The 26159-nt window shown below is 54.0% G+C and overlaps 10 protein-coding genes across 10 annotated transcripts; 7 read left to right on the top strand and 3 right to left on the bottom strand.

The window, feature by feature from the left end:
* Positions 1-569: 569 nt before the first annotated feature.
* Positions 570-2424, top strand: J4E86_004771 (uncharacterized protein; the record flags this gene model as incomplete). The annotated part of the gene is made up of 2 exons (XM_051445308.1): positions 570-855; positions 965-2424. The coding sequence occupies 2 exons, from the start codon at positions 570-572 to the stop codon at positions 2422-2424; spliced, it is 1746 nt and encodes a 581-aa protein (XP_051303405.1).
* A 1813-nt stretch (positions 2425-4237) lies between these two features.
* On the top strand, positions 4238-5917 carry J4E86_004770 (uncharacterized protein; the record flags this gene model as incomplete). Its single annotated transcript, XM_051445307.1, has 3 exons — positions 4238-4363; positions 4414-4500; positions 4550-5917. The coding sequence occupies 3 exons, from the start codon at positions 4238-4240 to the stop codon at positions 5915-5917; spliced, it is 1581 nt and encodes a 526-aa protein (XP_051303404.1).
* Positions 5918-7940: 2023 nt separating this feature from the next.
* J4E86_004769 (uncharacterized protein) lies at positions 7941-9877 on the top strand (the record flags this gene model as incomplete). Its single annotated transcript, XM_051445306.1, has 2 exons — positions 7941-7966; positions 8044-9877. 2 exons carry the CDS (start codon positions 7941-7943, stop codon positions 9875-9877), a joined length of 1860 nt encoding a protein of 619 aa, XP_051303403.1.
* An 835-nt stretch (positions 9878-10712) lies between these two features.
* J4E86_004768 (uncharacterized protein) lies at positions 10713-11420 on the top strand (the record flags this gene model as incomplete). The annotated part of the gene is made up of 1 exon (XM_051445305.1): positions 10713-11420. The coding sequence occupies one exon, from the start codon at positions 10713-10715 to the stop codon at positions 11418-11420; it is 708 nt and encodes a 235-aa protein (XP_051303402.1).
* Positions 11421-11993: 573 nt separating this feature from the next.
* NUO49 (NADH:ubiquinone oxidoreductase 49kD subunit) lies at positions 11994-13525 on the bottom strand (the record flags this gene model as incomplete). The annotated part of the gene is made up of 3 exons (XM_051445304.1): positions 11994-12010; positions 12065-12806; positions 12857-13525. The coding sequence occupies 3 exons, from the start codon at positions 13523-13525 to the stop codon at positions 11994-11996; spliced, it is 1428 nt and encodes a 475-aa protein (XP_051303401.1).
* A 231-nt stretch (positions 13526-13756) lies between these two features.
* J4E86_004766 (uncharacterized protein) lies at positions 13757-14998 on the top strand (the record flags this gene model as incomplete). Its single annotated transcript, XM_051445303.1, has 3 exons — positions 13757-13795; positions 13849-13953; positions 14012-14998. The coding sequence occupies 3 exons, from the start codon at positions 13757-13759 to the stop codon at positions 14996-14998; spliced, it is 1131 nt and encodes a 376-aa protein (XP_051303400.1).
* Positions 14999-15581: 583 nt separating this feature from the next.
* J4E86_004765 (uncharacterized protein) lies at positions 15582-16585 on the bottom strand (the record flags this gene model as incomplete). Its single annotated transcript, XM_051445302.1, has 2 exons — positions 15582-16361; positions 16457-16585. The coding sequence occupies 2 exons, from the start codon at positions 16583-16585 to the stop codon at positions 15582-15584; spliced, it is 909 nt and encodes a 302-aa protein (XP_051303399.1).
* Positions 16586-17770: 1185 nt separating this feature from the next.
* J4E86_004764 (uncharacterized protein) lies at positions 17771-18840 on the bottom strand (the record flags this gene model as incomplete). Its single annotated transcript, XM_051445301.1, has 3 exons — positions 17771-18030; positions 18080-18669; positions 18779-18840. The coding sequence occupies 3 exons, from the start codon at positions 18838-18840 to the stop codon at positions 17771-17773; spliced, it is 912 nt and encodes a 303-aa protein (XP_051303398.1).
* An 803-nt stretch (positions 18841-19643) lies between these two features.
* Positions 19644-22717, top strand: J4E86_004763 (uncharacterized protein; the record flags this gene model as incomplete). Its single annotated transcript, XM_051445300.1, has 5 exons — positions 19644-19692; positions 19891-20132; positions 20188-22032; positions 22083-22532; positions 22583-22717. 5 exons carry the CDS (start codon positions 19644-19646, stop codon positions 22715-22717), a joined length of 2721 nt encoding a protein of 906 aa, XP_051303397.1.
* Positions 22718-24750: 2033 nt separating this feature from the next.
* Positions 24751-26114, top strand: J4E86_004762 (uncharacterized protein; the record flags this gene model as incomplete). The annotated part of the gene is made up of 5 exons (XM_051445299.1): positions 24751-24793; positions 24852-25013; positions 25091-25654; positions 25712-25979; positions 26036-26114. The coding sequence occupies 5 exons, from the start codon at positions 24751-24753 to the stop codon at positions 26112-26114; spliced, it is 1116 nt and encodes a 371-aa protein (XP_051303396.1).
* Positions 26115-26159: the final 45 nt, after the last annotated feature.

Below are 26159 nucleotides of genomic sequence, written 5' to 3'. Positions count from 1 at the left end.
CACAGGTGTCCGTATCATCAACGCGTGCCGTTAGCACGCCTGACTTCAGCCTGCTGTTTACTCTGCGTCACAACAAAGCCGTCGTCAGCCTACGAACAGCGTCTGCAAGTACCCAGCCGCAAAGCCAGAACCGGTGAATGGGCAGCATAATCATACGTGTAATAGATGGTTTGTAGGATGCAATACTCTGGGCCCTTAACATGCCGCGGCCCCACACCCTGCAGCTGTCCAGCCTGAAGCTACAAGCTGCATCGAAGAGGATCACGTACCCCATGACCTGCGCCTAAGAGAGACGTGTTAGGCCCAATGCGCGTGGCTTGCTCAGCTTATCCGGGCCAAGTGTAAGCAATCGACAGACCGGATTGAGGAGATGAGCTGGGAAGCCAACAGCCGCACCCTGGCTGGGGTACATGACGGCTGGCCGCCTTTTTTGTGCAGGTGCCTTTTGTTCTCAGCCTGCTTATCTTCTTTCTTTATGCTCTGAATCCTTCACTGCTATATCCTGTCGCTGCCTGCTGTCGCTTTCGTCTCGTTCTGCTCCAGTCAATCGTTAAGTGTGTGCCATCACGATGCGCGGAGTTCATCCAGTCGTTACTCAGGCTAGCCTTGCGCTGTTGCAGCTCTCGTCTCTACTACTGCCTTTCGTTACCGCGCAGGACTCTGTCAGTTATGACTTCGATAGCTATGGAGCTGAAGACCCAAGCGGCACGCCGTACCAGACTTACAGATCGAATGTGGACGTGAAGCCACCGCAGATGCAAATCAATCGCAACGGCACCGCATTGATGAGTGGGCATGTGTTTCTTGGAATCAACGGTCTGCCTACGAGTGGGCAGAATTGGCCAGCAATATTTGGTACGTCGTTCTATTTCCCAGGAAGCTGGTTGAGGGTTGTGACATGAACCCTGCATTGGTTCAGCCCTATCGTATCACGCGACATCCATGTGCTAATCTGTGTAACCAGAGTTCTCGGACGACCGCATGGGCTCGCTTGTGTGGACCGGGAATTACAGCGAACCCTTCGATTTCAAGACGCAAACGTACAAGGGCGAGCCTGTACTCACACTCTGGTCAGGCGAGCTACTGAACGGCTACGGACGCGGCTCGTACCATATCCTCAACCAGAGCTATGATGAGATTGTACATTTCCAAGTCAGCCGGTTCGGAGACGAAATGGGCGATATCCATGAGTTTCTCATCACCGCCGATGACACTGCGATTGTCTTGATCTATCATGGTATTCCATGGGATCTGACAGCATCTGGGGGTGTTGAGAACGGTTGGCTGTTCGAGAACACGTTCCAGGAAATCAACATCGAGACTGGGGATATTGTCTTTGAGTGGAATGCCAGTACGCATGTTGGCATCAACGAGTCGTACAACTCTCTACCATCTGACGTTGGCCAGTCCGAAGAAGCGCCGTGGGATTACTTCCACATCAACTCGGTTGAAAAGGACAAAAACGGCGACTACCTAGTCTCAGCGCGCGTCATGGACTGCATCTACAAGATTTCTGGACAAGATGGAAGCATCATCTGGCGTCTCCAAGGTCGTCAGTCGGACTTCGATGTTGACCCAGCCGTCACCTTCGCGTTCCAGCACGATGCTCGTTGGGTGGACGAAGATCAAACACGCATGACACTCTTCGACAACGGACCCACCGAGACGATTGGCTACTCGCGAGGTCTTTTGCTCGACGTCAACCAGGATGAGAAGACTGTCAAGCTTATCACCGAGTTCACCAATCTAGGCAAGACCTTTGGTACGTTCGAAGGCAGCTTACAAGCCATCGATCCCTCCAACGAAACGACAAACTTTGTGCTTGGATTCGGTAGTCAGCCCTACTTCACCGAGCTAGATCACGAAGGCAATGTCTTGCTCGACGTGCAATTCGGCAAGAGCAACGTCGTAAACGCATACCGAGCGTACCGCCAGCAATGGGAGGGTAGGCCATCAACCAAGCCGGATATGCACTGGGACCAAGGCGACAACACGGCGTTCTTTTCTTGGAACGGCGCCACCGAGGTTGAGAGTTGGGTTGTATGCACAGCCAATGCTAGCGATTCACGTACCTGGACCAACGTCACTGTGGCAAGGAGAACGGGGTTTGAAACGACAATCAATCTTCAGGATGTCGAGTTGGAAGGCTTTGTACGTGGAAAGGCAGTTAGCGGTGACGGTACCGCGTTGGGCTGGACGATGGCGAGTGATGGGAATGAGCTCTTTGATGCGCCGGATGATGTTGAGGAGACCGGGTCTGCGAGGACTCCTACGCCTACTGCTTCTCCTTCGAGCTCAGCATCTAATACGGAAGCTGCTCCTTCGAGCTCGTCGAGCGGTGCTGCGGCAAGAGCGACACATGGGGTTATGGAGCAGGTGTACGTTGCTGCTGTAGTGGTTGTCGGTGGGTTGGCGCTTGCATGAGGAAGCTGTTGATAGGCAGGGAGGTAGTCACGACGAAGCATGTGTAACTTAATATTAATATCTATTATCATTGAGTGTTCGAGATGTTGGTGTAGAACATGTGGCTTTGGATGAGCTTCCTAGGGTAATACGCCGATCAGCCGACCGACCAGCCGATACCGTCACTTACGAACCAAGCAAGTGTTATCATGTCTAAAATCACGCTCTCACTTTTACAACCTCTACACAACTCCAGAAGCAACTGATGAGCGACCCTACATCATCTCGCGCGCTATCACCACTTAACCTGCCTTCGGCTGCTCTGCATTATCATGCCCGTGCCGAGCCACACCCCGATTCTGAGGATGCAGTGCGCTACGAACGACAGCGCTTTGCAAAGGAACTAGTTCCTATACATCGCGAGAGGGTTGCTGAAGCAAATGAAGCGCATGCGACGCCCAGTTTCGCTAGTCTACGGTCACGCAACACATCACTGCGCAGCTCGTCGCATGGGTCTAGAGATGACCTAAGACGCCGTACTTCCAATATGGATGGTGTGAGTACACAGATCGATGTGCATGAGGATCGAAGCGATGGAGAGGAAGTGGGTTGGACAGAGCGGTGGTATGACCCAGTCATTAGTTTCTGGACTACACATATCAGTCTGAGCATCGATGAAGGAGCGCATAGAGATCATCTAGGTACGTCTCTATTCCTTTCCTTCCTCAGACAATCCAACCGCTGACTACGCCTCAGCACTCGAACGCACATTTCTGGGCTACCTTCGTACCTCTCTCATCCTTGTTATGACGGGCATTGTGACTGCCCAGCTGTTCCACTTGCAACATTCGTCTACGCCCAACTCGCATTTTGGTTTTTACAAGGTTGGAAAACCACTTGCAGCAACCTTCATCTGCATGGCCATTGTGGTGGTTGTGATTGGAGCAATCAGGTTTTGGAGACTACAGCGAGCGCTTGTGAGAGGCAAGGCGATGGCGGGAGGGTGGGAGGTAGGACTCGTTATGGCGTTGATGGGGTTGTTGCTGTTGGGGACGTTTGCAGTACTCGTTGGAGTGGATGTAGAGAAGACGTATTTTGGAGGATGAGTTGTGTCTGTTCACATGCCACAGCATGTGGTTAGTCAGCGCACCAACCACGAGCAGCAGTCGAGAACTAGTCATGTAGGAGTTTTACGGGCGTCGCTACGCTTCAAACATGTCTCGAATAGCGGATAGTCATCGTTTGCTGTGGGTCCATGTAAGACCCTTTCGACTAGCCATGCTCACTGCTCAAGCTGCGGCACTGAAGTCGGCGGAAGGCACAGCGGCAAACCGTAGTAACTATGCGGGGCAAAGCGTTGGAAAGGTCTGCCATCTTTGTGGGTATGTTGGCTATTGGAATGGACGCATTTGGTCTTGGGCTTCGGTATACGTTGGAATTGTTATGCGCAGTCAGCGAGCAGCGAACAGGACCGCCAAATGTCCCCAAGAATTTGGAGAGTTGATGATGTTTGAGGCGATTAAAGTTACATTGGGCAGATAGGGCCGTTACGCTGCCTCACAGAGCCATTTTGGGCGGAATGCTTAGGGTGCTGAGGGCAGATGGTGGCGGGGGACGCGGACCGGCCTGGATGAGCCTTGACGCAATGTCTAGTGCGACTTTGTTTCTGAATTCAGCGCGCATTGTGAACCGTGGATCCAAACCCTTTTGTGCATCCTTGCCAACACAACAAACCTCTGCAGTTGTATAATAGGCGACGAAGCCCCGATCGCACCCTTTGCGCCGCCATCACTCCAGTCCGATACAGCGTCCACGGCGCTCCGATACCGCCACCATGGGGCTCTCCAAATCGACGCGCATCATGATCCTGCTGGCTATCGACACGGCTTTCTTCTTTGTCGAGCTCATCGCGGGTTACACGGTGCACTCTTTGGCGCTGGTCGCCGACTCGTTCCACATGGTGCGTATATCTGGCCTCGCCGCAAGTGATGATGCTGACACCACGCGCAGTTGAACGATGTCATATCGCTCCTCGTTGGACTATGGGCCGTCAAGGTCGCTAGCCAAAAGACCAACTCGAAGACATACACATACGGAGTAAGAAGCCTCGCGTCTGGCATGTAATGGCTATGCTAACTTGGAGCAGTGGCAACGCGCGGAAACCCTGGGCGCCCTCATCAACGGCGTCTTCCTTGTCGCGCTGTGTCTCTCCATCTTCCTCGAGGCCATCCAGCGCTTCGTCGAGCCTCAGGACGTTTCCCACCCGGTTATCATCCTCATCGTCGGTTCTTGCGGCCTCCTGTCCAACATTGTCGGCCTCTTCCTCTTCCACGACCACGGTCACGGCGGCCATTCCCACGGCGGTCATTCACACGGAAACGACGCACACTCGCACGCTGAGGAGGGACACTCTCACGGCATCGATGCGCATGACCATGCCATTGCGGACGAGCGCGGCAATATAGCCGATGTGCTGCCCCAGAACCGCGTCGGCTTCCCGTCGAACCTTACCCAAAGCCCCTCCAAAGCCACCGCAAAGAACAAGCGCCACAGCCGATCGCACTCACGCAACTACGCGACCATCGACGAGATCTACGTACACCCCTCTTCCTTCAGGAACAGCATCATCGAGTCGTCCCGCGCGCACGATGATGAGGCAGATGACGAGGACAACGATGTCGTCGAGGACGAGGAGCCTACCGAGCAGACTTCGCTTCTATCTAAGCCTAAGAGCCACGGCTCCCACGACCACTCTCACGACCATGCTCACGGAAACGGCAAGACTAGCCAGAAGGACAACCACAAGGGCCACAAGCACAACCAGCCCAAGAAGGAGGCATCCGGAGGTGGACATGGTCACTCTCACGCCGATCTGAACATGCGCGGTGTTTTCCTACACGTCTTGGGTGATGCCCTGGGCAACATTGGTGTCATTGCCACTGCCCTGTTCATCTGGCTTACCGACTACTCCTGGAGGATGTATGCCGATCCCGCGGTATCTCTGCTCATCACCGTCATCATCCTCCTGTCTGCTCTACCCCTGTGCAAGGCTGCATCTCGTATCCTTCTTCAAGCCGTCCCGGAAAACCTGTCCATCGACGACATCACCGACGACATTACTGACCTCACAGGCATCGTCTCCTGCCATCACCTCCACGTCTGGCAACTATCAGACACTAAGCTCATCGCATCCCTCCACGTCCAGGTCGACTTTGACTTCAAGGGTCAGGGCTCAGCACGCTACATGGATCTCGCGCGCCAAATCCGCGAATGCCTCCACCAGTACGGTATTCACTCTTCGACCATCCAGCCCGAGTTCTGCCTCGACGCTAGCCACGACCACTCGGCACATGGCTCAGACGAAAGCGGCGCGGAAGATGGTGGTCGCAAGAGCAAGAACCCCAGCGTCAAGGGCGGCCCTGACGCCTGTCTTCTAGAGTGCCCCGACAGCTGTGGTGGAGGAAAGCAATGTTGTGACCCTAACACTACCGGTCCCAACGGTCCATCATCATAAGCATCGATTGTTTCCTTCTGTTGTTCACAGTACCCGACGCATTATGTGTCAACTTTCTTTATTGTCTGGGAGGATATTTGTACCAAAAGCTAAGGCGCGAGGTTGTCATCGATCGCTGGGTGCGCGTAGAGGGTCGGATGAAGCTTGATTGCATCGTTGTGTGTATTGGACGAGTAGATGAGGTAAACCTAATTAAAAGATATCACGAAACGTGACATGCGTACTCGTATCCCCGGGCCTTATCTCACCGTTTACACCAACCACGCAACTAAATTAGTAGCTGGCAGGTCGCGTGTCTCACTTGCTCCGTGCTGATGCTGTGGGTAGTATACCCAAGTGGGCAACATCTCCACTCGCGCCCTGTGACACGAAGCACTCCAAGCATGTACCAAGCTAATACTATGGAGCTTATGTGGGCACAAGGATAAGCAGCTTCCAGATCTGTGGGTTGAGCCGTGGGTACCGGCGTACCGCCATGCTTGCTGCAGATGTGACCTTCTGGAAGCCTCAACGACAGGCACACGGAAAGCAGTAACAATCGCATAGGCAAGGGAAAGCCCGGGATTAACGCGGGGATGGTGCGCTTAGCCAAGGGCCATGTAGGCGTCCCGAGGTTCAGGCGCGCCACTGCGCCGCTGACAGATTGATGTGTGTCGGTAACAAAGCTTGACCGCGCCTTCCGTGTCTGGGCGCTGCAGCCCAGCCGTGCTTGTAACGGAAATTGCGTGTGATGACGGAATGGACATATTGAATCTCAGGAAACATCCTCCAATGCAGTGCTTTCACTTTCACATCACAGCGCTTTCACAGTAACGAGACACACGGCAATGGCGACTGTCCAGTTATCACGCTGCCAGATCATCATCGTCTTACGCCCGTTACTCGCCTGATCCTCGGTCACCGCTATCAGACATTGATTCCACACCAACATCCAAGACCCAACCACCGCTTAAATTCCCCACTAAGCACCTAATAAGCGCGCGATGCGGAGATCCTCCCAGACCCATTGGCCATGTCGAGGCAGGAATCCCCAATCGAGCGTGTCTAGGCGAGATGACCATGCACGAGAGAACAGCTCCACGGCGGGTCAGAAGCTTATCTCTCTCGGCGTTGCCCGAGCTAGTGTGTACCCGGGACCGTTTAGAGAAGAAACCGAGGTCGTTAGATTCGGCGGACCTGGTCCCTGAAACCGGAGAGAATGGCAGAACCATTACTACTTTCCGCAAATCGGAGTGGGCCGGCCACGCAAATTTTCTGCAGACAGATGAGTGTCTGGAAGGCTGGAGATTGGAAAGATTATGGGTCGGTCGGTGCTGTGTAATCGAATGTATTGGATCTTTTTGGTCGCAGGATTGCCGATGCCTTCCTATCTCTGTGGCGGCACAGCGGTTAGCATGACTGCAGCTAGACTTGCGTTTGCGGTTTTTTATACGAGTATTGATCATGCCGGGGTGTGCCTTACATCGAAGCGAACAGGCGGGCTGGCGAACCACAACGACTGTATTTCCAGGCGAGGGCCCGGCAGCCCGGCACGACATTGAGGTGTGGTAACCAACTACTCTGTCACAAACACCAACGTAAGATCACCGCGTGCCATCGCCGTGTTTGGCAGGTGCTTGCAGGTGTTCCGGGTTGGGGGCGAATCGGTTACCTGCACGCCGAGCGGGCAGTGGCGCGACTAAGCTGCCAAGGGAAGGCTTCGACAGGCTTTGTGCCGGACGACCATGCTTATCTGGTTAGAACCAGGGCTATCAAGACGTTACATCGGGCCTGGCGAGAGTGCTTGTGCGTGCTTGGTCCACTGCCCTTGAGCGACAGAGGCGACCGTCGGAGCCATTGGGTAGGTGAATGCCATGTGGGTACCGCGTGTGCTCAACGAGGGGGTGGGTTAAATATGGAGGTGTCGTCTTTCTTCTGTTATGACTCCAGGTGTTACCGGATCTCCCTCTCACTCTCTGGTCACACTCACTCTGGGTTGCCTCTCTATTGACCGAATCTTTGGTCGCAATTGAGATCTGAAACCATGGCTACCGCCCACGAGACTACTGCGTATGTTCTGCTTCCCCGTCGGCCCTTTGGTACTCGGGTCCACTGGGATTAATACGGGTTACTGACATGTTTGACAGCGCTGAGGCACTCCAGCACGGCCAAGAGGTCGCTGACAAGCACCCTCACCTCTACGGTGCCACCATCAACGACTCCAACGTTGCCGGCGCGCATGTTTCCACCGAGAAGGACGCTGCGCTCACTGCTGGCTCCCACTCCGATGCTGCTTCCTATGTCCAAGAAGAGGATGGCATTGGTGGCATCAGGCCCACCGCCGAGGAGTTGAAGACGCTCCGCAAGGTTGGAGAGCCTCTCCCCAAGAGCGCTTTCTTGGTCGCCATTGTCGAGCTTTGCGAACGTTTCACCTACTATGGTGCTTCCGGTATCTTCCAAAACTACATCTCGCGTCCTCGCAGCGGTGAGGAAGGTCGCGGTGCGCTCGGTATGGGTCACCAGGGAGCCACTGGTCTCACCACCTTCTTCCAGTTCTGGTGCTATGTTACTCCCATTCTCGGTGCCATCATTGCCGATCAGTACCTTGGAAAGTACAACACCATCGTCATCTTCTGCTGCGTTTACATCCTCGGTCTTATCGTCCTCACCTGCACATCCATTCCTACCGCTCTGGATCACGGCGCCGGTCTCGCTGGTTACATTGTTGCCATTATCATCATCGGTCTCGGAACTGGAGGTATCAAGTCCAACGTCGCGCCTTTGATCGCCGATCAATACAAGAGGAGACAAATGGTCATTGGCACCGATGACAAGACTGGCGAGAAGGTTATCATTGACCCTGCGATCACTATTCAGAGGATTTACATGATCTTCTACTGGTGCATCAACGCCGGATCTCTGTCTCTGCTCGCTACTCCCTACCTGGAACGTGATCGCGACTTCTGGAGTGCCTACCTGCTCTGCCTCTGCGTCTTCTTCGTTGGACTGCTCGTCCTCGTCCTTGGCCGCAAGGTCTACGTTGTCCGACCTCCTCAGGGATCCATCATTACCGATGCCTTCCGTATTATCTGGATGATGATCAAGAACCGCAACATGGATGCTGCTAAGCCATCTTACCAGGCCGGCCTCGGAAAGACCAAGGTCCTCAACTGGGACGACCACTTTGTCGATGAGGTCAAGCGTGCTCTTATTGCTTGCCAGGTCTTCTGCTTCTACCCCATCTACTGGGTCGTCTACGGTAACTTCTCCAACAACTTCGTCACCCAGGCCGGTCAGATGCGTCTTCACGGCATTCCCAACGATCTGATGCAGAACTTCGATCCCATCGCTATTATCGTTTTCCTGCCCATTGTCGACCAGTGGCTCATGCCCACACTCCGCAAGCACAAGATCGCCTTCCCTCCCATCAACCGTATTGTCGCCGGTTTCTGGATTGCATCCTTCGCCATGATTTACGCTTGCGTCATCCAATACTACATTTACCACTCTGGTCCTTGCTACATGACCCCGCTAGCCTGCGACGCTGATCTTGTCGATGGCGTTCACCAGGGTAACAACATCCACGTTGCCGCCCAAACCGGTGCCTACATTCTCATTGGTCTCTCTGAGATCTTCGCCTCCGTCACTGGACTCGAGTACGCGTACACCAAGGCCCCGCCTAGCATGAAGTCCTTCGTCCAGTCCATGTACCTGCTCACCAACGCTTTCGGATCTGCCATCTCCGAGGCTCTCAACCCGCTTGTCGTTGACCCCAAGATCCAGTGGATGTTTGCTGGTCTTGCCGTTGCTTCGTTTATCGCTGGTTGCCTCATCTGGATTCTGTTCCACCACCTCAACGAGACTGAGGACGAGATGAACCAGCTTGACCAGGACTACGACAAGGATGAGACCTTGAGGAGGAGCAGTGTGCACGGAGACCGCACTGTCGGTGTCCACCATTCTATTGATGAGAAGGCATAGATGGGGTTGTAGAGATCCCGAAAGGGGTGTTAGTGGGAAGTTAATGTGCCATATTGCATGGCAGCTATGATACCAAAATGAGAATTCAACTGTTCAAAACAAACCGTATGTTCTTTGATAATGTGATGCCCAGGTGTGCAACTAAATGGCTTTTCTTTTCATCCTCTAAATGCACTGGTGCCGATACAGTCTGGGTTGTTCTTCGTAGTTGGACTTCGACCTACCTTGTGGCCGCGTTCTTATGTTCCATGGTCCACTATTGTTCGGCGTGCGACGAGTCCAGATTGCCTGGTATTTTGGCCAACCGCAGGCTAGCGGAGGACTGCATGTGACGCCGCCGCGCTAAGCCAGCCCTGGAGGCGCCCCGCAACTGCCGTGAACTTTACTGGCGAAGACTCTTTACCCCCATGCACAATCATTCACTCCAGTTGATTGTTTGCTGTGCAGCGAACGCTACAAGATATATGCCCAGATTCGCTTTCTACGTTCCGGCTTTCAAAACGACACTTCCTCGCAAACCTGCGTCGACGATCTCGCTTACTATTTTGAGAAACTAAGAAAGGCAGTCACCTTCTAGATCTGTCCTAACACTCGTATACTCCGTCACACATCTCGTATCCTTTGCCCCTACGTTCGAGACACCGCTTCCTTCCACCTGTGATACGGCATAGCTCTTTTACTCAGACGCGTCAGCTCGCGCGCTGTTTTCTAGCTGAAGTTTATCTTGTTTGCTTTTGTGGTGGTGCTCAACCTCCTTCAGCCTCTCTTTCCAGCTAGCTAGCTACTCGTCACTTACTACCTGCCTACCTACCAACATACAATTCGCATCACGCACATGCAGCAACAACTGTTCAGGATGACGTCTACAATCACCACGACACCGACGACGACATACAACTATGTCTACACAACCTACACAAATGCGTCGCCGAGCCCCTTCACCAAACCCACAGAGTTCCCGTCCATCTTCAGCTACGGCCCTGCAGTAGGATGCGCCTCCAACTCTGCCATGCCCGATACACCCGCGCAGCCTTCCAATTACCCTCTCGGTCGACCGTCCGGCCGCGATGGCGGATGCGTCATCAGCAACGACGCGGACTTCAACGACCATGCTTTCTGGGACATGTATGCGTGCTGTTCTAGCAATGACAGCACCGCAATGGGCAGCCCGTTCCCTTGCACGGCAATGTGCTCGGCTAGCGACGAACAGAGCTTCTTGGAGCTGGGAGAGTGTCTGAGCAAGAGGGTCGACGTTGTCATCTGCACTCCACCGTTCGACGAGATTAGCAAGAATTCGACGGACCCGGATACAGCTAGTAGCAGCAGTTCTGCTGCGCAATCCTCATCGACGGGGACGATGAGCGAGAGCGGAGGCGCGACTGCGAGCTCAAGTGGCGATGCGAGCGCGAGTGCTAGCTCTTCGAATGCGGACTCGACGGGCGCTGCCAGTGCGGTGGGCGTCACACATGGTGCGTTTTCAAAGGCTGGGCTGGCGGTATTTGGCATCATGGCGCTCGGATCTGCTGCGGGCATGTACTTGTAAGAGGGCATGGGATAGGATAGTGTATATTACAACTGAGCTGGTCTTACCTTAACGTTCTCTTTCAGTACCTCAGTGTAAGTTTCATCTGGTCGGAACATAATCTACAGATTGCTGTCATTCAGAATGGCAGTCTCATAGTCTCATTGCATAGCTAGTGCCTTCCTGGAATGAAGCTTTTGCCATGAACATCTCAGTCACTACCATGCTCATGGCTGATCATAATGTGACGCCTTTATGTTGGTATTGAAGGACAAAGGGAAAGGATCGAAGAACCAACGAGCACAACTTCCTGGAAATCGTTCAGGATGCGCATATAAAATGGGACGAGATGAACAAGCAAATGTCAATTGACTTTCAAGAAACACGTAGGTACAGTATTTACAACCAGTCACCTAACTCGCTACCACCGCTGCTGAGCCACCACACCGAGGACCAAGTCGTCTTCGTGATTGATCTCGTTGACCATACGAGTGTCACCCATCGGCCCTGTCACCTTCATGCAACGCGACAAAAAATCATGCTGTGCAAATCGAAGCAAAATGCAGCCGCCTTTCTGTTTCTTTCTTCTACTTCTTACCGGTCAACTTCACCTGCAGAGGAAGTTAGTAAATGTCTCATATGCACTTCGTACAGGCAGGGCTTACCAAACACTAAATCCATTGTTCCGATAATGGCGACAGCATCGGCGAGCAAATGCCCCCTTGAAATCTGGTCCATGCAGGCCAAGTGTGCGAATCCAGGTGCCCTAATCTTACACCTGTACGGCCTCTCGCTACCATCTGAGACCAAGAAGACACCCATCTCTCCCTTAGGTGCCTCAATAGCACTGTAGGTCTCGCCAGGTGGGACGGTGTAACCCTTGCTGAAAAGCAAGAAGTGGTGGATGAGAGCCTCCATGTTCTCCTTCATGGCAGCACGTGGTGGGGGCGCGATCTTGTAGTCCTCAACCTTGACGGGGCCGGCTGGCATGTCGTTCAAGCACTGGTGGATGATGCGGAGAGACTGACGGAACTCCTCCATACGGCAGAGGTAACGGTCGTAGCAGTCACCGTTGACACCGACTGGGACATCGAAGTCAACCCTGTCGTAGGCGTCGTATGGCTGCGACTTGCGGACGTCCCAGGGAACACCGGATCCTCGGAGCATGACACCAGAGAAAGAGTAGTTGATGGCGTCGGCAGCTGAGACAACACCAACGCCCTTTGTGCGGCCAATCCAGATACGGTTGTCTGTCAACATCTCCTCAGTCTCGTCGATGCGGTCGCCGAACTGGGTAGCCCATTGGTAGATATCGTCGAGAAGACCGAGGGGGAGATCCTGAGACACACCGCCGGGGCGGACGTAGGCTGCGTGAAGACGGGCACCGGAAACACGTTCGTAGAATTCCTAGACGTAATCAGCATGTGCAATCTATACTTTTGCCACGCACTACTCACCATGAGCTTCTCACGCTCCTCGAAACCCCACAAGAAGGGCGTCAGAGCACCGACATCCATAGCGTGGGACAAAACCGACATGAGATGGTTCAGAATGCGGGTGATTTCGCCGAACAAGGTACGGATGTACTTGGCGCGGATTGGGATATCGATGTTCAGCAGCTTCTCGACAGCCAGCGAGAAGCACTGCTCGTTGGTCATCATGGAGACATAGTCGAGTCGGTCAAAGTATGGCAGGGCCTGGAGGTATGTCCGGTACTCGATGAGCTTCTCTGTGCCTCGGTGCAGCAGACCAACGTGCGGGTCGGCGCGCACAATCTCCTCTCCGTTCAGCTCCAGAATCAAGCGCAACACACCGTGGGCAGCAGGATGCTGGGGCCCGAAGTTGACAGTGTAATGCCGGATCTTCCTGGTGTCCACATGTTCGTCCTCCTCCGCTCTGGTTTCCTGGGCCGTCTCGGCCGGTGCAACGCCGCCGAAGTTGGAATCGGTCGGAACCAATCGTGTCCGCTGGCTCTCCTCGACTTCAGCGTACCGGCGGGGGAATGTAGTCGACAGGCAGCGTGCAATGGGCCGTGAAGGGATTGCCGATCGGAGCTGGGGTCGGGAGGCGTTGAGGCACGCTCGCTTCGCCGCGGGGCCGGCCAGACGCGCAAAGGAGACGGGCATGGTGGTGGTATCTCTCCCTACGTCGAGTATAGGGCCTCAATGGGCGTGTAGAGTGGAGAGTGAGGGCGTGGCGTTGGAGGGGAGCTTTCCTCATATCGATGATGCTACCAGATTGAGTCTACCGCCATTGGCTGCGTGGGTCTTGGCGTGCCGGCGCCTTCCTCGAACTTTTTGTGAACATGGAAAGTGCTCCCCTCCGAAAACACCAAACTTGACCCCAACACCGCAACCATGTCGACGCCGAGTGCACAGGAGCAGATCAAGCGCAAGGTACTTACGCGACTTGGAATATGGGGTTGATCTTCCGCTAATGCCACAGTTAGACGCTTGGAGTTGGTCCAGAGACCGTCACCAACCAGCAGTCTACCGACTTCCCAGGACACTGGCCGGGCGAGAACCACGAATGGGACTTGGAATACTTCAAAGAGGTATGCGCGACCAGGTTCACATGAAAAATGCATGACTACGTACTAATCAAAGGTTTAGAACTTTAACGTCACCTTCCACAAATTTGTCCCCAACAACGCCGAGTTCTCCCTCACTGGTATCGACACCTCGGTCGCAAACGCCTTCCGCCGCATTCTCCTCTCCGAAATCCCTACGCTCGCCATAGAAGACGTCTTCATCTACCAAAACACATCCATCATCCAAGACGAAGTGCTCGCCCACCGCCTCGGCCTAATCCCCCTCTGCGGCGACCGCGAGGGTCTCCGCTGGCTGAAATGGTACAAGAAGCCCACAGACGACGACGAAGGCTCCGGAACACCCTCAGACTACAACACCATTGCGCTGCGACTAGACGTGGAATGCACATGGCAAGAGGGCGGTCTGCAACGAGCAGTAGCTGGAGAGACGGATCCCGATAAACTCTACGTCGGCCACAATGTCTACGCTAAAGATATCGTCTTCCAACCCCACGGCCGTCAAGAGGAGAAGTTTGCGCAAAGCGAAGGAAAAGAAATTCGGTCGACAAACCCGGATATCCTGATCGCAAAGATGAGGCCAGGGCAGAGCATTTGTCTCAGCATGCACGCTATCAAGGGTATCGGACAAGACCACGCCAAGTTCTCGCCCGTCGCCACGGCTTCGTACCGCCTTATGCCTACCATCGACATCACGAAACCCATCATCGGCGCTGACGCAAAGAAATTCGCGCGCTGCTTCCCCCGGGGCGTCATCAAGCTCGACAAGGTCACTTCCGAGGATGCTCAGAAACACGCCGAGCTCGAAGGCAAGGAAGGCGAGCCTAAAGCCGTAGTCCAGAACGCCATGAACGACACCGTCAGCAGAGAATGCTTAAGACATCCCGAATTCAAAGACAAAGTGAAGCTTGGTCGGATACGAGACCATTTCATCTTCAAGGTAGAAAGCACTGGCCAGTGGGAGAGCGACGAGCTGTTTTTGGAGAGTGTCAAGCTGCTCAAGATCAAGTGTCAAAGGATTAAGAGGGGATTGGATGAGATGCAAAAGTAGGAAGCTCTTTAGAACGGGAGTGTGGAAGAATTTGCATTGCAATGGCGTTTTAGGGCATTACGGTGGCGGGTTTCGAAAAGTCTACGATATCACGGAGCGACTTCTTTTGCATGGATTAGTCCAGCTGGCATTGTGCCTTTGAGCGGTTGTCAACAGGCATAACCAATGATTACACTATACTTTCAAATCGCATCTCGCATTAAGGGTGCAGGTTTCATGTGCATGATCTGGTACCTCAAACTCAAAACGTATTCATTGACTTTGATGCCTATGCTAGAACGAGATCGAAGTACAGTCTAGAGAGAAAAACAAGCTTGCTTCTATTGATACAACTAGACATTCGTAACTGACGCGTATTTGTACAAAAATCATAGCTTTACAAAGACGAAACCGACAAGTATCAACCGGGGTATATGAGAATTTGTCCACCTGGGACACCTTGCTAAATGAACATCAAAAAAAAGTCGTGTAGGATGTGTGTCTCGTTGACCGTGACAAAACGCATGGGTATGTTCGTGGGTCATCCGCGTTGAATCGTTGCGACGAGAGTTGAGGAGATTTCCACGAAAAGACATACTGACAGCTACGAGAGCTCTGCCAGCGCATCGCTACATAGCTTCTGCACGCTTTCAGGGTTGAAGCGTGGGCGCCATGTCATGTTCTTCCTTTTCTGCTGCAGCTTTTCCCGTTCCTCGTCTGTCAGCATGCAGCTGCTGCGAGGATCTTTGAACTGCGACTTGGTGGGGGATGGCGAAGGAGTCGGGAATGCGAAACGCACACCACGGACACCGGTCGTCTCTTTTAGGGTCCGCACACTAGTAAGATGGCCCTCTACCATGCGGACAAAGGCGGGGGTGCCACTCGGCAGCTGGACCCCTGGTTTCGATCGCACATGCTCTGTGGAAAGAGGTGATAGGATGCTGTCGTTCTTGATGTGGCGGGACAAGGGTCTGGGGTCGGCACAAGAGTCCCATTCCACGTTTTTGCCGGGTGGGGATGGAAAGCGGAAGTTTCTCAGCGCAAGATCTGGGTCTACCTCCAGGTCGAAGGCGTAGGAATCCGTGCTTGAGGTCGAGCTGCGATAACTGCTTGTCGAGTCAAAGGATCTGACTCTGGATGACCGCCGGAACCAGGTCTGTTCGTTGGGGATGGTCGCAGAGTCTGGTGTCAGAGGCTGGTCGTCATCCTCCATCGGCGCAGTGGAAGATGGCGAAGGTGGTGTGAGAGCGACGATGGTCTCATTGTAGTACTTTTCCGCCGCGTTCAATTCCTTGTAGCGGTTTTTGAGGGTCGCTTCCCTCGCCAGTGTGTCGTGAGAGAGGGCGATGTAGAAGTTCAGATAAGCGGAGTGAATGGGATGGATCTGTTGTTCGTTAGCACTTGCTTTTCACGTGTTGCGCCTGCTTTGGCGACCTTCAGATCATGGAAGGTACGCGGCGTAGTGTTACTTTTACATACCTTGTCATTGATATCACCCAGTAAACGCTCCCCAAAACTTGCGCATTGTGTGTAGTGTCGACTAGCATACAGGTCCTTGAGAGCCTGCATCTTCGCCTTCAACATGTATGTTCCAGCCTGCGCCAGCATATTGCTCAGTCGTTCGAAGTTGTGGGTCGGTGAATGTGGGTCGAACTTGATTGAAGAGCAAGCAGCGATTGAATTGTATTTGCGAATGTGACCTTGGGCGTGAAGCAGACCGGATAGAGGCGGAACGAAAAGAGAGAAACGCAGCCTCAAAGAATGAAAAAAGTGAAGCCGGCTTCAGGGTTTATTGAATTGGTAGCGATGTAAGCAGTAAAGGCAATAATGCAGGGTGCGCTTTCCTCTTCTCGATGCTCCTCAGAAAACAGCTACCGGAGCGCTTTAGTGGGCGAACGAGACAAAAAGCAATGGGAACGCCCATAATGGGCCATATTATATGATGCCTCAAGGGCCTGACCGTGCCTGACTAGGCCTGACGTACTATTTCTGCGGGTGAGGGTGTGGTAAGAGGGGCGAGTCCGTTTCGAATGCAGGTTACGTTTCATAAACCAGCTATCCCTACCCTTAGCGCGCCGAACAAGGTCAGGTACGCAAACACTTGCCGTCATTGGGGTTGAAGCACGCATAAGGTTTGAAGAACCCTCGTGCAGACTGCTTGATTTGCAGTCTCATGGCTGTTGGTGTGCATAGTTGCTGCCTCACTGAGTAGTGGTGTAGTCGTCTGCCGGCGATTTTTTCCTCTGCCGTTGTCTGCGACTCATGACCTACAGCTGAGGGACAGGTCGGCATTGCAAGCCGGACATTAGCTTTGCCAAATTGCTGTTGGACCATGATGAGATATATCACACACACACCAACTTGCAGATGATTGATCTAGATCCGAGGCCGATCGCGCTGCACTGCAGCACACATCGGCGTGGTGTTTACCCAAGCGACCGTTTCCGATCTGGCGTGGAGGTTGTAGCGAGGACGGAGGATGCCGGGGCGCGCGCTCTTCGAGGTGGCTGGTGATCTTAGCCTGCATTCCTGCGACGACAATGAGCAGGAGAGCTGACACACGTGATGAGCATGACAGTACCTAGATCTGCACGGTGCTGCCCAGATGTGACGTAGGCCGCAGCGTAGATGCGGTCGAGAAGCAGACATGACACGAGGCACGAGATTCAACCATGAATGTTTTCCACGAACTGGCTGGTACAAAAGAGCTATGAACAGATGGTTATTCTACACAGCCCATGAGGGAGATGGAACCAGATCATTGGGATATCAAGTCTAAAGCTCCTGGAGCGCTTAACCCTCGGAAGCAGCGGCACCGGTAATAATCTCGACAAGTTCGCCAGTAATGACGGCTTGACGCGTTCGGTTGTAGAGAATCTGGAACTTGTTGATCATGTCTCCAGCGTTCTTGGAAGCATTGTCCATGGCGTTTTGACGCGCAGACTGCTCGCAAGCGTGACCCTCAGCCAGCGCCCAGAAGAGCGAGTTGGCAAGGGCGTACTCGCGGAGGTTGGGGAGAACCTCATCCTCAATCTCGAAAGCAGAGAAGTTGGCTAGATAGATTGTCAGACATGAATTTTGCTACTTGGAGGTGTGACGTACCAGACTGGGCAATAGCCTCCTCAGAGTAGGCCTCCTGGATGGTGGCCTCGTAACTCGAAGCGTTGATGAACTTGTTGTAGACGATCTTGATGGAAGCGTATTCGGTGGGCAGCATGGAGATCTGGTCGGCAATGTGCAGGGAGTCGGCAAAGGTAGGAACGTCCTTTCCGGCACCGGCGAAGGACAGGACCATGTTCTTTCCGTTGGAACGACCAAGTTGCGCCTTGCACTTCTCGCCAATGACAGCCAACTCAATGTCGGAATTCTGTTGGAGCATAGCCCTGACCTTCCTCGACATTCCCGAGTGGATACCACCGCAGAGGCCCTTGTCGGAGCTGCAGACGATGACCAGGTTCTTCTTGCCCTCACTCTCGATGGGCTTGGTCTCGGCGCTCTCGAAAACGGTGTTGGACGTCTGGCCGTACTTGCGGGACTCGGTCATGGCCTTCTGGGCACGGGTGAGCTTGGTGGAGGCGACGACCTTCATGGTCTTGGTGATCTTCTCGATGTTGCGAATCGACTTGAGACGGCCCTCGATTTCACGGAGGGTGGCATAGCCGGCAGCGTTGGAGACGGAGAGGGTGGCGGGCCTAGATACACAAGTTCCAGTCAGCGATTGATGCAGTGGGCGATGCAATGGCTCCGGCAATGGGGGGTCGCAGAGCGCGAGAAAAGCTGCGGGCGGAGGTGGGAGCGTACCGGGCGGCGGCGGCGGCCATGCCCGCCTTGAAGGCCGGGCGCGCAGCTCGTGACAGCATCATGGCTACGGATTGAGATGAGTGGAGATGGCGACAGCCGGTGGTGGTGCTTCACTGCTGTCTTTGCTGAGCGGAAGCTCTCATCGGGCAGTCGGGACACTGAATTGCTTTCCGCGCTAACACGCCAAGTGTCACGTGAGAGATTCCAGCAGAGGACACCGGATGCGGTGCCTCTCACCAGCGCCGCCACGCTCGTGGCACTCTGTGTGCAGTGTAGAGTGTGTCTTTGAACCATGCTGAAGTCCGAGGAGTCCGAAAATGGCTCCAAAGACGACATCGCCGTGACAACATTAGGAGGACATAGGCACGAACAATGGAGGAACAGGTGGCAGGCACCAACTAGGCACCCATCAAAGCCTTGACGCACCGTTCCGCATGTTCCGTATTGTAGGAAAAGCAAGCAGCTTGCACAATGGCTGTGTTCGCTGGTAGCCGATTTGCAGCGTCCTAGTGCATCGATCGATGGTGAGGTTACGCATCTGCTGCAAAGGCCGAACGCCCGTGCGCTGGTGGACTTAGTGAAGCACAGCTGGGCAATGGCTCCCTGGCTGCGCTTCACTTAACTCAGCGTCCTCTGTCCGCCCTCGTCTATTCCCTTCGTCCCTGCTGCCTCAAACTTCAACATCGCCTCAATCGCACGACGTGTTTGCCCGCAAGCGGCGCGCGTCTCTCCACAACTCTCACCCTTCCACGGGCTCCGCTCTTTCGTTCCCACTAGGTTTCCTCGATCTGCGCCAGATCTCGCTGAGCACGCCCGTCCTGTTTTTTATTATCCGCAATCCCGGCGCGCGCCTGTCTCTTCCACCATGTCCTCTTCAGACGACGACACTCCTCTTGTGAGAGGAAAGAACCAAGGTGAGTGCGCCCGGCAATCTGCGCTATCTCCACGCGCCACGGCTATCTCCCTCTCACGCGCCCCGATCGCCCTTGTCAAATTCCACCCTCTCACCTCCCAACTATTACCAACCTCCTCCCTCGCTACCTTACCCAACGTAGCGCAACCAGTGCGCCTCCACTAAAGACGCAAAATGGCTAACGAAACTTTTCCAACAGCAAAGTCCAACGAACAGATCACCAAAGAAGAAGACAGAAAAATGGACGCCCAAGTCCCTTCCAACGGTCACGTCGAGCCCGGCATCTCAATCCGTATGGGTCCAGTCGCCGACGACGACAAGATGGATATCGATGCGCCCGAGACCAACGGCGCCAACGGAAAGCGCAAGTCGCGCAGCAGCGTCACAAACAGCAAATCGTACAAGGACGCCAGTAGCTCTGAGGATGACGACAAGCCTCTGGTAGGTCGCCCTTGATGAAATTCACGCGCGTAAAGCTGGACTAACTTTTCAGCAGAGCAAGCGGCGGCGAACCTCACAGCAAGCGAAACCCACCCAGGACGACTCCGATTCAGAACTCAGCGATGTGCCTCTCAAGGCCAGGGTGCTCCCCAAAGCCAGCGCCGAACAAATCGGAGAGTCTGCCGACTCCGACGTGCCTCTCGCCACGAAGCTCACTAAGAAGAAGGAGTCTATCGAGAAGGCCGCTGCAAAGGAGGCCAAGGCCATGCGCAGCAAGGAGAAGGCCGCCCCGAAGCGCAAGCAAAAGGTAGAAAGCGACAGCGACGACGACATTCCTCTTGCGAAGAAGAAGGCGCCCGCCAAGAAGACAAACGGAGTCAAGAAGGAAGAGTCCGATTCTGACGCGCCGCTCGCCAAGAAGGCCGCCCCGAAGAAAGCCACCAAAGCGAAGCCTGCCGCCGCCGCACCTGTCAAGAAGGGCAAGGGCAAAGTCAAGAAAGAGGAGACTGAGCAGGACGAGGAGGCTGAGAACGAGGAGGAAGAGTACCGCTGGTGGGAGGACCCAGGCAAGAGTGATGGCACCAAGAAGTGGGACACGCTGGAACACGCCGGTGTTGTCTTTCCTCCCGAGTACGAGCCGCTTCCCAAACACGTCAAACTGGTGTACGATGGTGTACCTGTTACCCTGCACAAGGATGCCGAGGAGGTAGCTACTTTCTACGGGAGCATGCTGAACTCCACCCACAACGTCGAGAACCCTACCTTCAACAAAAACTTCTTCGAGGACTTTACTAAGGTTCTGGATAAGACTGGACACGGCAAGGACAAAGACGGAAACACAGTCAAGATCAAGAAGTTTGAGAAGTGCGACTTCAAGCCCATCTTCGAATGGTTCGACGCGGAGCGCGCTAAGAAGAAGGCTCTCTCGCAAGCCGAGAAGAAAGCGCTCAAGGCTGAGAAGGAGGCTGCTGAGGCTCAGTACATGTACTGCCTGTGGGACGGTCGCAAGCAAAAGGTCGGCAACTTCCGCGTTGAACCCCCCGGTCTTTTCCGTGGTCGTGGTGAGCATCCCAAGACCGGTCGCGTAAAGGAGCGCGTTATGCCCGAGCAAATCACCATCAACATTGGTGAGAATGCCAAAGTCCCTGAGCCACCCGCGGGTCACAAATGGAAGGCGGTCAAGCACGATCACGAAGGCACATGGCTGGCTATGTGGCAAGAAAACATCAACAGTGCTTACAAGTACGTCATGCTCGCTGCCAACTCCGACATCAAGGGCCAGAGCGATTTCAAGAAGTTCGAGAAGGCGCGAGAGCTCAAGAAGCACATCGACCGCATCCGCAAAGACTACCGCAAAGATCTCAATTCTAAGATGATGGCTGATCGTCAACGCGCTACCGCCATCTACCTCATTGATCAGTTCGCCCTCCGTGCTGGTAACGAGAAGGGAGAGGATGAGGCTGATACCGTCGGTTGCTGCTCGCTCAAGTTTCAGCATATCACTCTGAAGCCGCCGGAGACTGTCATCTTTGACTTCTTGGGTAAAGACAGTATTCGGTTCTACGACGAGGTCAAGGTCGATCCGCAAGTCTTCAAGAACCTGAAGCTGTTCAAGAAGGAGCCCAAGACTACAGGCGATGACATTTTCGATCGACTGACCACGTCGGGTCTCAACAAGCATCTGACAAGCTACATGCCTGGTCTCACCGCAAAAGTATTCCGTACCTACAACGCCTCGTACACAATGGCTCGGCTGCTCAAGGAGATGAAGGCTACTGGCACAGTCCAGGAGAAGGTGAAGGCTTACAACGATGCCAATCGTGAAGTTGCCATCCTGTGTAACCACAAGCGTACTGTCGCTGCGAGTCACGCAACCTCCATCGAGAAGATGAACGAGAGGGTATGTTTTCGTCGCACATTCCGCTGTTTTACTATGCTAACTTCTGTAAGATTAATGGTCTTCGTTATCAGGTCTGGAGGACCAAGATGATGATGATCGACGTGGATCCGAAGATCAAGAAGAAGAAGGGTGCTGAGTACTTTGAGCGACCCGAAGATCTCGACATGGAGTGGGTCAAACAGCACCAGGAGGCAGAGATCGAAGAGATGCGACAAAAGATCACCAAGAAGTTCGAGAAGGAGAACGAGAAGCTCAAGGCCGACGGCGAGAAGGAGATGAAGCCTAAGGAGCTCGAGGAGCGTATGGAGAAGGTAAATGAGCTGGCCGCCAAGTACAAGAAGGAAAACAAGACTGGCAAGGTCGAGGCTGAGGGCAAGGGTCCAACAGTCGACAAGCTTGAGGGTAACATCGACAAGCTCAACCAGCGCATTGAGAACATGAAGATCCAGATGGAGGACAAGGAGGGCAACAAGGAGGTTGCCCTTGGCACGTCCAAAATCGTAAGTCACTTCCCGGCCATCTTGCATGATCTCTGACTAACCGCAACTAGAACTACATCGACCCTCGTCTCACGGTGGTCTTCTCCAAGAAGTTCGACGTACCCATTGAGAAGTTCTTTTCCAAGACGCTCCGCGAGAAGTTCGACTGGGCCATCAAGTCAGTCGACGAGACCTGGGAGTTTTAGAGCGAAGCATGCATGCAAGGCGGGGTTTCCTTGTCTTCGGACATCTTCTTAGATTTGCATCGGGTGCACACAGCATCATAGGGTGAGACTGACTGGGCGACATACGGCGAAGAAAAGCACGATGGCATTTAGTACTATTTCCGTATGAAAGGGCATGGGTGGTACGGTTCGGCGAGCATGCGATATGACTTTGCGATCTCATTTTACTTCAGGGAGTCCACTGCCTAGCTTTAAGATATTCATAGTAGCTCTGCGATCTAGCCAGTCATCTACAGCAATATATCAAATAGAGACTCAGCTGAAAAGGATTACTGATGCATATGCAAGTGCGGGACGATCACCATCCTTAGTGACATTCTATGCATGAACTGCTGTTCGACTCCGAGGTTGTGCATGCATGCCTGTCTGTCTTGAATTGCACCGTCACACAACCTGCTCTGGATGCAAACTGCATGTCGGCCGGGTCGCACAATCACGATGAGTGGCATAGAGCGGTGTAAGAAAGTGCGTCGCAGCCAATGATACGGCCTAGGTACCTGCGTTACATTTATTGATAGGAGGTACAGATCGAAGAGATCTCTAGATTCGCACGCCGTGTGCTACGGTACCCGGCGCCGACAGGCCCTCGGAGCCCGGAGCTGCATGACACAACGCCGGTACGAACTGTGTATGTTGGAGGCGCCGTCTCTTGGCTTGACAATAAATGTTAAGTCGCCGACGAGGGCGTTGGGCTGATGAGTAGTCACCATTCCGCGGAATCACAGCAACATCTGACGGCATTCGTGCCGTCTGAATCGGCCGCTACGAGGTCTTACTTGACTCAATGGCCATAATATTGAATACATATCGGCAATGCTACGAGCCGAATTTCTTGTCACGGTGCCTAGCCTAGTAGAAGTCATCTGAACTTGTTACGAAGCGAGGGTTTTATGCAGGCTAGACGTTAAGCTAGAAGGACAACCCCAGCATCGTGTCTGTAAAGGGGAAGGCGATTTAGCGACAGACCTCGCGGCTCCGCACTTGTTTGCTTTTTATTCGGTAATCGCTCGTTGAAGGATGGCGAATGTGGCTTACACATTGTACACAACGTCGGAGAACGCCCATGGATAGATGGCTACGTCAGTCAGGGATTGCCCGATAGCTCTGTTGGTGCGAACTCAGGGGGAGTTCACCCCCACTGTCGGGCTGTCATGCGCCCAAAGTATTGAAGCTCGAGACAAGGTCCAGCACTGCGGGAGCGCGCCGTCGTTCACCGCCCGCTTCTTGTACATCTCCCGCGACAACCGCTATGTATCCAGGAGATAGGAACAGCAAACGTCATGCTGTGAATATGAGGGGATACGGTGGAGCGGATCGCAATGCGTGCTCGTGCCCAAGTTGCATAACGTGGCGGGTGGCGGCGGGCGCCTTCAATACAATTGTCGCGGGCTCGCTACATACGAAGCCCACATAATCTCGGTCGACTTGCTTGCGGAGCGGACCACTATGGTGTGCATTGGATCAGCCACAAGTGCCCGACCATGACTGCTACTGGCGGCCATAGTTGGTTTTTTGAGCCTCAGTGATGGGCGTGGCCTCTTGCGAAGAGAATTATCGCCGGGCTTGGGTGTGCACATTTAAATATCGGCCTGACTGCCCCCCTCCTGCAGGTCAATGAGTCGCGCATATTGGGCCTGAGTTATATGACATCGTTGTGGTGCCGCGGTATCCTACTTGGAGTATCTCTCTTCGTGGTTAGTCCCTCTCGTTCCAGCTCGACGCCCGCGATCACGAACGCCGCGTGTTATCTTTCTTCCAACGTGAGCAAGACAGACGATCGCAGCAAGACGCTTCGCTTATAGCAGCCGTGATATTGTCCCTCGCCAGTTGGTTCCTCGCAAAGACGGTCTGAGCGCGATCCGCACCGCTCAAATCTCCACCCCCGACTTTGGCCTTAGCAGACACCATCCGCCCACTGCGCCCTTCAGAATCCCCTAGCGATCTCTTCTTGCGCGCACAGGAGACGCAGATCACGAACATACGCGACCCCAGAAATGGCTTCAGAAAAGCCTTCGGTGCTGATAATAGGAGGGTTGGGTAAGGCTCGCGCTGGGCACAACCCAAGCATGCCACGAGGGCTGACCATGTGCATTAGGCTACACCGGGCGACACCTCGCCAAGTACATCCACGACAACAACCTCGCCTCGCAGATTCGCATCGTCGACAAACATCTCCCGGAGCTGGCATGGCTTGCACCTGAATTCAAGGAGGCGTGCTCAAGAGAGCGATTCATACAGGCGGATGCGGCGCAGGAGAGTGCGTACCCCTGACCGTGTCTCTGGGTCCAAGGGATGTCTACAACAAGACGTTCGAGGCTAATTCGAACCCTACAGAATCCCTCCCGCGAATATTCGACCGTGAAGGCGGCGCCGAATTCGACTATGTCTTCAACTGCGGCGGCGAGACCCGCTTCGCCCAAGACGAGAAGGTCTACGAGCTCCGCTCCTACGGCCTGTCCATGGCCATTGGCCGCGAAGCCGCAAAACGCAAGGTCAAATGCTTCCTCGAAGTCAGCACCGGCATGGTCTACAAGCCCGACAGCGCACCCAGCAAAGAGTCAGACAAGCCGAAACCCTGGTCGAATCTCGCGAAATGGAAACTCAAGGCTGAGGAGGACCTGGCCAAGATCGAAGGCTTGAACCTGATAGTGATGAGGATGGCACACGTCTACGGGCCGTACACAAGCAAATACCTGAGCACGGCACTTTGCATGGCGAGGGTATACCAGAGCAAAGGAAAGGAGATGCGCTTCCTGTGGAAAGAAGACCTGAAGACGAACCTGGTGCACATTGAGGATTCTACGAGAGCGCTGTGGCATGGTGTCGAGTGGTACATGAAGGGGCCCGCAGGACGCAGACCGGCACCCACCTTCAACATTGTGGATCATGCGAATCACTGTAAGGCCTCTCCACACCACGTTATCCTATCTACTGCAGTACTGACATGACATTTAGCCCAAAAAGACACTGCCCAGCTCATGGGTAAGATCTTCAACATCGAAACCGGCTTCCACGGCACACTCATCTCAGCCTTTGCACGATTGAACCTCGACCATGTCGTCGACGAAGTCAACGACGAGACGCTAGACCCCTGGGCAGAACTGCAACAAAAAGCTGGCATCAGCCAATCGACACCGCTGACACCGTACATGGAGAAGGAGCTGCTGAAAGATGCAGATCTGAGCATGGACGGGAGTCTGTTCGAGAAGGAGACAGGCTTCAAGTAAGACTACTATTCACATAAAATATCAAGCCGGCGATATACTAACAAACCACCAGATACAACGTAGAGAAGATCACCAAAGAAAAGGTCGAAGAGGTCATTGAGAGCTACAAGAGGATGAACTGGTGGCCATAGCCTTCGCCGCTCGACTCGCCCACTTCCTTTCCATCGATACCCTCC

The sequence above is a fragment of the Alternaria arbusti genome, assembly GCF_024043155.1.
Source record: "Alternaria arbusti strain BMP 1465 chromosome Unknown scaffold_5, whole genome shotgun sequence".
Taxonomy (NCBI): Eukaryota; Fungi; Ascomycota; class Dothideomycetes; order Pleosporales; family Pleosporaceae; genus Alternaria; species Alternaria arbusti.
This window is presented reverse-complemented; position numbering and strand designations above follow the sequence as displayed.